Below are 11,433 nucleotides of genomic sequence, written 5' to 3' on the forward strand. Positions count from 1 at the left end.
CAAATACGCACATGCAGAGTAGCTCGAGAAAAAAATAAAGACCGTAGTCGTATCGAAAGCAGGAGCGAACTGCCAGAGTCCAGCTTACTTCCTAAAAAAAAAATGCGCGGACAGATTTTTACAGAATTTTTTCTTAAGGGAAAAAAGAAGCTTTTTATACTTTTCAAACGAAAAAAGATAAAGATATGCGCAGACGCAATTACTCTTAAAATTACTTACACAATTACTTTCATAAAAAATGTTTTTCATGCTTTTTTGTAATTTTAACAAGAAAAAAAATATTCCTAGTAAGATACAAAATATTTCTGTCAATCACGTTCCCAATGATCGCTCGAAACGCGTACAAAAAATTGAAAAAATGGAGAAAAAAACGTGATCCGAAAAGATTTTTTATTAAAAACTAAGGTGGAAAAAAAAAAGAAAATAGATGTCACTGTTTCAGGCTTTCAGCACATCAAAGAACACGCTTTTCAGACTTTTTTTCAACGTTTTGTTTGAGTTGATGGAAAACAGTGATTCTGGAAGATCCTTAAAAAACTTTCGGGACATAAAATGTGCGCAGACTTTCGCCATAGTGAGTTCTCACCCTAGGAGTGACGAAACGTGGAACAGATCTGAGTTCACGAGATGGGGTAGACACGTGTTTGAAATCACTTTCCCAGAAATGCCGCCAAGCGACAGTTTGAAGGAAAAGCCAGTAAAAAGACGGCAACTCAAGTGAAGCGAAGAGGTTGGCATTGGATGAAAAGTCGCTGTTGTATGCGACACATTTTAGAATTTCTTTTAAAACTCGGTCAATTCTTAAATGCCAGGAAAGTGAACAATTGAAAAAGACAGTTATGCCGTACCTTAGTAGGCTGTAAGCTAAAGCGTGCATTATGTTCCTTCTAACTGACAATGGTATAAAACCTTTAATCTGGTACATCATGCACGACCCGCTCCTCAACCGTTGACATACGTAAGACATGGGAGTTTCCCATGTCAGATCACAATCAAAGTAAAGACCTCAGTAGTTTACTAAGCTAACATATTCGACAGGTCTAGAATTACAACATGGACAACTGGAGTTGTGAAGGAATAGTGGAAAAGTCAAACTGGACATTTTTAAAGGATTACGGAAGCATATCAGTTTTGTTTTCGAAGCACTTACATGTAGCTTGTTTGCCGAAAATCAGTCAATAATTTTAGTTACATCTGCCTGAAGCATTTCCATAGCACGCTGGTAGACTAGGTGCCGGGAAAACAAAAGAGTGTCGTCCGCATATTGAAATATCGTTGAATTGGTCGTTACTACAGAAATATAGTTTACGTAGAGGTTGAATAGTAAAGGAGACAGAATGGAGCCCTGGGGAACTCCGGAAGTAAGGAAAACTTGAGAGCTGCGGACGTTATCTACTGAAACAACCTGTGTACGATTTAGAAGAAAACTCTTGATCAATGTATGAAATGGTCCCCGAAAGCCGATTCTACAGACTTTGTCTAATACCCTAGTTACACGGGCGCTTTCAACTGCCATTGAGTCAACTGTCGTTGACTCAATCGCGATCGGCCGGAGTTACACGGCGGCGCCAACTGTCATCGAGCCGCTAATGACAGTTGAGTTCGACTGAGCTCCCCTACCTCAGTTCAACTGAACGGACTTCCCCAACTGAGGTAAAATGGCGCTTGTCCGCGGGACCGCTGCCGCCGACCATCGTTTCCGAGGCACTTACTGTTTCGGAATGCGGGGGGAGGCGTCTAAAAAGAATGGTAGCAGCAAAATATCCGGGAACGAATAGATTTAGGCGTCCGAGCTGCCGCTAAAACGATCCCGGCTAGCCGGCAAGCCACCGAACGAGCGAAGATGGCGGCGGGGCCAGCTGTGTGAATGAACAGATAGTAATGAGTGCACCTCTGGGTGCACCCATCGTAGCGGGTGGTAGCCAGCTCCACCTAGCCTAAAATATGCGCAACTTAGCCCTGAATTTTCTTTGGTACTGATGTAAACGCCGCTAAAAAGCAACAACGTATTGAACATGATGTACGATATACTTATAGTAAATAAAATATGTTTCTCCGAGTAGATTACTTTAACAATTAGACTGATCACGAGGCACAATAACTAGTTTCGTTTTAGCTTCAACTGGGTTCTAGAGAGCCGTGTAGCACCATCTCAGTTCAGTTCAGTTCAATCACAGTTGGGGCCGATAACTGTGATTGAACTCAATGACAGTTCAAAGCGCCCGTGTAACTAGGGTATAAGAGGATGTTGTGGTTCACGGTGTCAAACGCTTTGGCTACATCAACGAAGAGGGCACACACATACATGTTATCGTCGAAGAAAGAGTGCACAATATCTGAGGATTTCTCAGGGAGATTAGTTGTACTACGATCAGCAACAAACCCATATTGACTTGGCGAGATTAAATTGTATTTGTCGACAAAACCGAACATAACAACAAAAATATGTTTTTCTAATATCTGTGAAATGCAAGATAGTATTGAGATTGGCCTGTAGGGTGACACTTGGTTTTGTGCGCCAAGTGCAGACCCCAGGGATCCTGGGTTCGAGCCCCACCCCTCCCCGTTTCGATCTGGATGAGCATCGTACCGGCGTGCGGTCGTGTATCACTACTGCGTGATGCACGTTAAAGACCCCAGGCTAGCGGTTGTATACTACACTGGCTAAATTGCTCATCTACAGCTGGGAGACTCGTCGCCCCTGTGAGGCAGACCAAGTTCTAGGCTGTATAAACATACACACAACCCCCCCCCTCCCCCAAAATTGAAAAGAGGAACAACAATGGCGTGTTTTAAGTCATCAGGCACATTACCAGTTTCTATAATATTATTTACAAGGACAAGGAGCACGCTTTTTAGAGAGTCATAGTTCCGACACAAGTCTCTAACTGTAAGGCCGTCTACACCCGCCGACCTGAATCGGTTAAATCCAAACAGGTAGGAACGCAACTCAGCTTCTGACAGAGAAAGAAGGAAAGCAGACTCAGAGTGAAACGAAGTTCCGGGTGTCGAATCCATCGCGCTATCAATCGGCGCAGTATTAGAGTTAGCGAAAAAATTCTTAAACCCGTTGACAGTAGTCGCCATACCAGTCCCAAAATGTTTGCGTAATGTCTCAGTTACGTTCTTTTTTATATAGCCACGAAGCTCATTGACGACAGTCCAACTTTTCCTAGAGTCCGAGCGAGCGTCCGATATTTTTTTAGCGAAATAGATTCGCTTCGTTGAACGAATGAGGGCATTGACTCGATTTCTTTGCACCTTACATTCTAGTTCTAGAAAGACATTGTTGGGGGACCTCCGAAACTTCTTCCACAGTTTTTCTTTGTGACTTATAGCTTCAAGAATATCTGGGGTGACCTAGGGCAGTGATGGTTTACGTTTTTTAACATATACAACGATCATCGATAACACCCGAAAATTTCTAACGACGTCTACAAACATTGAGTAATAAATATTTTTGCAATAGTAATAATAATAATTATTGCTTTGGAAAGAAATAATAATAATTATTGAATAATAGTAGCAATAATGATATTTATAATAATAATATAATAATGCATTTTATTCAACAGGTATTCAGCAACACAACACAAATACGGGTCTGTCAAAGCCATAGAGGTCTGTGCGACAAGACCTGGCAAATCAATCGACGAAACACTAAGCGTTTTACACACACAAAAAATGCAATAAAAGTATAAACAATATAGGCAGAAGATTTAGGCAACACAGGTGCGACGGTAACGTTGTAAGGCTAAATTATTTATCAAGTTCTTCAATTGCTTCCTCCTGCCGGCTTTGAAGACGTGCTCTGGAAGGTTGCTAAACATTAAAGGCACATAATTTGACGGAACACTTTTGCCGTAACGTGAAGCACAACGAGGGGTTATTAAACACGATGCGTGGCGGCGAAGGCTCCTGTTGCACGCAAAAGGGAGCTTGAAATCAGTACTCCAGAAGTGGCGAAGTTCTAGACTCTGCACAAAAAAGGATGAAAAAATTCGGCATCCGCAGAGTTTCAAACACATTCAATTCGGAAGAAAAATCAAAATGATAGCCGACGCTCTTCAAAAGGGCCCTCAAAATACGGTCAAGTTTAGTTTGCCATAACTCCGAAGAATTGCCAATCAATGTAATACCATACCTACAATAACCAAGGGCATACGCAATCGATTTCCTCATAAAAAAAATGGCCTAAACACTCTGTGACTAAAAAGTGAGCAGCTTACGCTACGGACCTTACCACAAACGTACGACAAGTAAAAAGTCCACGACATATTGGAATCAAATAAAACACCCAAATACTTCACTTGATCCACATATTCCACTGGGGAACAGTTGCAGCTACACCTCGAGTTGTGCAAATTCACAGGAGAATCAAGGATGACATTAGGCGATTTCTAAAACAGGTTAGTTTTGTTTTCGATGCGACGGTTGCGCTCTTCAAACCAGTCCATAATTCGTATCGAGGCACCTCGCAGTAGCTGTAAAGCATGACAATAATTAAAATGACGGGATACAAGTGTGGTGGCATATGCATGCTGAAAAATACTACAACTAGACACGTTGGCCGACATACCGTGAAAATAATAATAATAATAATATTAATCAGTGTTCATTACAGTGTCCAGGAACAACGTCGCGGTCTTGGTGTTGGCACACTTCAAACTACAAACCAATAAAAAAACAGAAAAACACAATTGTACACAAGACCAAACGAATGCAGAGGGATAACAAAGTTAGGAATTCTGCTGGTGAGAATCATGTTTTCGATGGAAAGTTGAAGCGTGCAAAGTAAATGCGAAGCAGCGAGACATCTGCAACGCACAGATATTGTTAAACCCATAAATTTGACGCAGTCGGACATTCAGCACTTCCCAGTCCTGCTCAAGCACGAGCAGGTTTACAGTAAGTTGATTGAAAACACTACAGCACAAGTTAAATAGATCAAGTGCTTCCAAGTGACGATTATAACACTCAGCCAACCTGAGGATTGGGGCTAGTTGATCAAAAGCTCGAGAAATATAAAAAAAATATGACTGAAGAAGACGTGTAACTACGCGTAGAGCCTAAGACTCACTTGAGTCAAGACGTATGGTGAATCAATTAGGACGTGCACGACCTTGAACGGAAACTGAAGCGGTTCTGTATTTAAGAAAAAACATCTAACTTTTTTTTTTTTTTCATTTGGTCTTTAGGGTCACGAATATCGAGATTATTTTTAAATTTGGTGCACGGAAGTTGCATAAATTAATTTTCAAAGTACCGCTGAAGCCCGTCCTTCCCTGGTCGTGACGTCGTACAGGAGTTTTCGGAATCTCCGCTCTCGCAAATATTGAGCGCCTGTCACAGCTATGCACGCGCGGTCTTGCTATTTTCAAAAAGTCCAAAAAGAAACGTCACGACTGAGGACAATCCTCGCGATAAGTCAAATTACCAACAACACAAATATGCGGTTCCCGTCAGAAACCTGCTAGGCGTCATCCAAAACCACCACTTCATTCAATTTTAGAAATATCGATAATAATTATTATTATTATTTATTATTTGGCGCTCGTGATAATACATATTAGTGTCAAGAGCAAAGCGATTATTACGCAATTTCACCGGAACTGCTCATTGCCAGAGAGCACAGGATTGCGGGCAGTCGGAGGACGATAAGCTAAAATACTAAGAAGAAGAACTCGTTTCCAGGTATTCCCAGCTCATGGAACAAGGGTCGATCGTCCGAGAAATCCCCCCCTCCCCCTCTTTTGAAAGCTACTGTCTGGGGGTCAACTGTGTCCGTGCACTTCAACAACTTTATCTTATCTTCTGTATACATTTCGGCTTATCTTTGCAGTCACGCGCGACTTGTGGCGCGTGTATATATATATGCTATGATCCGGAGGCCCTGACCTATTCCTCTCGGGCGATGTGGAAGTAAGTTATCTAAAAGAAAAGGGGGGCCTGGAAGTTTACTTCTCTGCCGAGCATGGAGGCAGTCAATCGAGGAGAACAATGGAAGCATTCCAGCGAACAACAAAGCTCAGAATACGACTAGACTAAACAAATGCGATGTGCGCATGAAGAAATGGGCATGACGGTTCACTCGATCATGGTCCCTAAGGAAGTTGCATTTTCCACACCTAATGGGCTATATTCAAAATTATTGTCAGCTATCATTCATCATCATGCCGTACGGAGCCGCCATATTGTTTTTTTTTTTTTTTTCTTTTTACAGCGAAGCCGTTTATGGGGCTAAGGTCCCGTGGATTTTTCGTGTGCGGCAACAGAGATGGCATTACGCCTTCGTGACGTCATTTCCTCGCGAAATTTAGCGGGAAAATCGACGTCACATGACCTCAACACCAATGCAGTTTCACCCATAAATTTAGCGGGAAAACTGACGTCACGTGACATGAAGTCGTGACGTCACATGACGTCACGAAGTCGTGACGTCATTTCTGTTGCCGCACACGAAAAATCCACGGGACCCTATACTTCGTTTTAACTTCCGTTCGAGCGCAGCCAAAGCTACGTGTGGCCGGAGCCAATCACACGCCGGCAATAGGTCACGCGATCTCGCCTGCACTTTTGTATCACTCCGCTGCGTTGCTGCCGCCCACGCTCGCCGAGTATTTCGTCTGCTACGGGTGCATCAACGGTATCGCCTGCTACAGGTCTAAAAAGTGCCCTTTCACGTTCTGAAATTTAGTCACAGGGGACGTCAGTACCTAGGCTGGCCGCTGGCGTCTGTGTTCGAGCTTTCCACCTGTTCGGCATTTCGGCGTAGTTTCGAAATTTAAGTACACACTGCAAAGTGCCCGACGACCCGGCCGTTAATGTTTCCTTGTATTGTTTGGATATGCCAGGACTCGAGGCGCAGTCCTTTCCACCAGCTTCTCGGCGTCCAATGTGATCGGCAGGTAAAGGGGTGCCCTGATTTCGCCGCGTATATGTGAATTGCAGTGGTCCGGACGTTTTTCTTGCTTTCATCGCATTCGTGTTATGACGCGGCAGGAGTCTCCCGCCAAATTTGAAAGTAGACATTCATCATGACTTCTCACACCTGTCGCCCAAACGTGCCTTTGCGAAAGGACGTTTTGAAGAGACTCGGCGAGGAAAGCAGCGAAGCACATGATTCGGTCATTACGGGAACGAAATCACGCAGAAAAACCGAGCGCTGCAGCCGTGTTGCCAGCGGATGTACGTGTTTTCACCAAATCACATGAATTTACATATATTAATCAAAACATAAACTTCGACATTTTAATTCCTTTAGTTGCAAATCATTCTCAGCAGTACACTTCTGGAATATTGTGCAATGTTTACGCATAAACAGTTATTTTAAAAGAATGACTTTTGCGGACTACTTTGTGGTGCGTAGGAATGCCCTTCCCGAAGTTGCGAACCGTCCCTCAGCATTTGGCTGCGCTCGGACGGAAGCTGAAACGAAGTATAACCATAAATTTGGCGGGGAAAGTTCCTCGCTAAATTTAGCGGAGCAATTGACGTCACGTGACCTCAACACCAATTCAGTTTCCCCGCAAAATTTAGCGAAAAAAATGACGTCACGACTTTGTGTCACGTGACGTCAATTTCCCAACTAAATTTAGCGGGAAAATTGACGTCACATGACCTCGACACCAATTCAGTTTAACCGCTAAATTTAGCGGGGAAAATGACGTCACGACTTTGTGTCACGTCACCAATGAACAAATTCAGCGGCAGGAGAAGAGGAGGAAAGTAGGAGGGGGAGGGAAGCGCACCGGCCCTCTCTTTGTCGCCGTTCCAAGCCGCTTGCGTGCCTAGTTTCCTTTCCTTCCGCCAGGTGGCGGTCCCGTCGCGCATGTCTAGTTTCCTCCGGCTCCTCGGGGCGGCGATAGTCCTCGACATGTGTCTGCGTAGCGTTTGTCACGATGACCACCGACCAAGACAATAAATGTGTTCGTACCTTTGTTCAGAAATCTGTCACGTCTGTGTCGTGTGCTAAACAGCTTCGCTGGTCATCCCGATTCGCAGAGTGGAAATGCAGCTTTATTGCTCTAAACAACTTTTGTTCAGAGCAATAAACGAAACTCGAACTACTTTCATTCTATCCGAGTCAAAAGCAGTCCAAATGTACGTAAGGTGGCAGTAGCACAAGACTACCAGAGCGCAACCTGTCTTTCGATTTAAAACGCGTTCCGTTTCTCTTTTTGGGGAAGTACTCGTGTGACCGGGAGGGAGGTGGGTGGGAGGAGGGGGGGAGGGGCGTGGAAGGAACCGCGAGCCGCACTTTAATCCGCGAAGAGCCGCAGCTTGGCCACCCCTGTTCTAGTCAGGGCGTAGAAATGACACGGCGGAAGCATAAAAAGAAGTACTGAAAACGATGTTTGTTTCTATGCTGCCTATGAGAACTAAGCAGCGATAGCAGACGACAGAGTCGACACGACCTCCTCTCCTGAGCTACAGTGAACCAGAATAGGAGCCCCTATATTCTAGTTCATTGTTCTTGAGCTTCTCGGCGTTGCCAATTCGCGGCGTCGATTTCGACGGAGTCGCCAATAGAGTGGCTTGCCCATCACGTCATCTCATTAGGTTAGTTCCTGCCCGTTCTTGTTGAGAAAAACAAATTCGGCGGCACAAAATGTACGTTGCAGCAAAATAATAATTGGGGTTGTGTGGATATCTACTTATACAGCGCGTAGTTGGTCAGCCATTTCAATGTTGCGACGAGTCACTCGCTGTAGATGAGCAATTTATCCAGTGCGGTACAACCGCTAGCCTGGGGTCTTTAACGTGCATCACGCAGTAGTGATACACGACCGCACGCCGGTACGATGCTCACCCAGATCGAAGAGGGTAGGGGTGGGGATTGAACCCAGCAGGATCCCTAGGGTCTGCAGCGCGAGCTTCCGCTCCGTGCACGTGCACCGAGCCGGTGGCACCAATCCTCCTATGTGGCAGCAAGTACACATTATGCAGCAAGATCGCCACGATGACAGCTAGAGTGTTGCCAACACTGATCTCTATGTCACAAAATCCAATCCAATTCAATCCGAAGGCATAAAGATCAGTGGTTGCTAATGTAAGTCAATTTTAAGGCCCCCGAAATCACTTTATGTCCACCGGCTTTTTCATGCTTTCGTTTTTCTAAATAAAGACCCGTTGATAGATTTCCGATTCGAGTGCTATTTTGCGACTAGCTATAATATTAGCACTCATGAGGCGTCACGTAGAACCAGCGTTGCGTAAAACGTTCTTTTTAATGGCCATGCCATACTTATAAAGAACAGGTGCTAGATAAAGAAAAAGACGAAGTGCCGCGTATAGGGTGCAGGGCACTCAGCGGCCCAGCCACCCTATTGCCTGGCGCTCCCCGACTTCCAGTCCCATGTATCCCTCGGAAGCAGACAGGAATCTGCATTTATCGTCGAGTCCCAAAGACCAGCCTCTACTTACCCTCCGTTTCCCTAAAAAACTGTGGAGGATCGTCAACGAGTGCCGGTCTGGGGCCATTGCCTGGTCGAGCGACGGCACTGCCGTGGTCATCGACTACCCTAAGTTCCAGTCAGACTACCTAGACAATCGCCTGGACATCTTCAAGACCAACAACATTACAAGTTTCATCCGACAGCTGAACCTTTACGGTTTCCGCAAAGTAAGTCCGTATTACAAGGTAGGACCCCACTATAAGATTCCGATGGCTAGTTCCAAGCACGCCGACGTCCATGTGTTCCGCAACGACTCTTTTGTAAGAGGGCGTCCTGACTTGTTGTCAGGAGTAGCTCGCAAGACCGGAGCACTCAGGGCCAGGATTATGCACCGCAAGGGCGGCCCCGGTTCCTCGGCCTCTGCGCCGAACCCCAGCAGGTCGCTTCTCGAGAGGGCCCGAATGATGCACTGTCAGGGCCGCTACCTGACATCCCGCCACAGACAGAGGGCCCTTCGGCGCGCCCTGGAGAAGCAGCGCGAAGCTCTGTCTCGCATGCAACGCCACCCCTCCTTTCAGTCCACCCCTTCGACACCATCCAGCTCGGCCGAAGCCGGACCGTCGCGAATGATGCCTGACAACTATAGCGGCACGTACTGGAACGGCACGACATGGTGCTCTCACGACTCTAGCAGCGACACGACGAGCTCGGATGAAGAACACGAGTACGCCTACCCAAAGACCGACAATGCTAATGCTGCGATCAACAACTTACGCGGAATGGGTCGAGTTACGACGCCCTCAATAAGTTCCCATGTAGCCGGATGGCCAATGGACTGCGCGCCAGGGCTTCACATGACTGCTGATGTCTCCCAGCAGGCTACCAGCAGCGGCAGCAGCAGTGTTGCTACAACGATCAGCTCCGGTTCAAGCCCGTCGCCGTCGTCCAGCGCATGCGGCGACATGGTTGCACTTCTGGATCCCAGCACGTCGCCCAAGGTCGTGCTCCTACAAAAAGGTCGCGAAGACGAAGGCAACAGCACCCCACCGCTAGAAGACTCCTTTATGCTCGGCTCTCTTATCAACAATATTGGGGAGTCACTGAGTGATGACTTGTACTACATTCTCATGACCGACGACGAAAACAGCACTGCGAAAAATAGCGTCAGCGTGACTGCAGACGGACCACAACATACAGCCGCCGCTTTGTCCACTGGCTTGAGTCAAATGAAAGAGCTGCAGAGCTTGGCGCTCGACAGTGAGACGTCGGAGGATGACTGCTCGGTCTTTTCGTCCGGTACGAAGTCGAGCTCTGCCAGCCCGCAACCTTCACCGGGTGCTTACTATTGCATCTGACACTGGGAACCATTGAACGCCGACAGGTCAAACGTTGACTGGTATAAGTTGTAGTTTACCTCGAGAGATTAGTCGTATATCTTGAGAACCCGTACTACTCTAACGACTACCATCGACCAACGTCTTGGAGATTTTGTTAGTTATTAGAGACGTTACCACTGTTTCTTGTTGTGTGTTTTAGGCAAGCGCCTTGGTTTTGTTCAAAGATGCATTAAACGAGCACTACCATTTTCCGTGTTTCAAGTATGCGTTCTTCTTTTCTAACGCTCGTCTGAAAAAAACATCTGATGCAGAGGGTCTTCATTTTCAGCCAACGTTGCAACACTCTGTGGCATTTAAGAAGTGACGAGTACGCGTGCAAAACTTTCATCGGCGCTCAAAATGTGTGAGCGCACGGGCACCCATAGTTTTGGCTTCACTGCCACCGAAAGTTGCCCCCAGAAGAAAACTTGCCTTGCTCTATCCACTCGCGCAGTCTCGTGCCCTTGCGCACCACAAGAGCGATTGGCAACTGTTTCTTTGTCCTTGAATACCACCGACGGGGATCGGTGGCCCAGTGGGCTAGTGCCAACAGAGGGGGTCAGTTTGAAAACTCTTTTCCCGGAGTCATGGCCTCCGTGATTTTTCGCACGCTGGCTGCGCTCCTCAGGCCACTGCATTCGCCGGTAGAGACTGTTGCT

General features: G+C 46.2%; 1 protein-coding gene across 1 annotated transcript; it reads left to right on the forward strand.

Annotated features, from left to right (window-relative positions):
- The first annotated feature begins 9,358 nt into the window (after positions 1-9,358).
- On the forward strand, positions 9,359-10,753 carry LOC8030992 (heat shock factor protein-like). Its single transcript, XM_002403900.3, has one exon. The coding sequence runs from the start codon at positions 9,359-9,361 to the stop codon at positions 10,751-10,753; it is 1,395 nt and encodes a 464-aa protein (XP_002403944.3).
- Positions 10,754-11,433: the final 680 nt, after the last annotated feature.

This window comes from Ixodes scapularis, unplaced genomic scaffold (assembly GCF_016920785.2).
Source record: "Ixodes scapularis isolate PalLabHiFi unplaced genomic scaffold, ASM1692078v2 PGA_scaffold5__190_contigs__length_132052651, whole genome shotgun sequence".
Lineage (NCBI taxonomy): Eukaryota > Metazoa > Arthropoda > Arachnida > Ixodida > Ixodidae > Ixodes > Ixodes scapularis.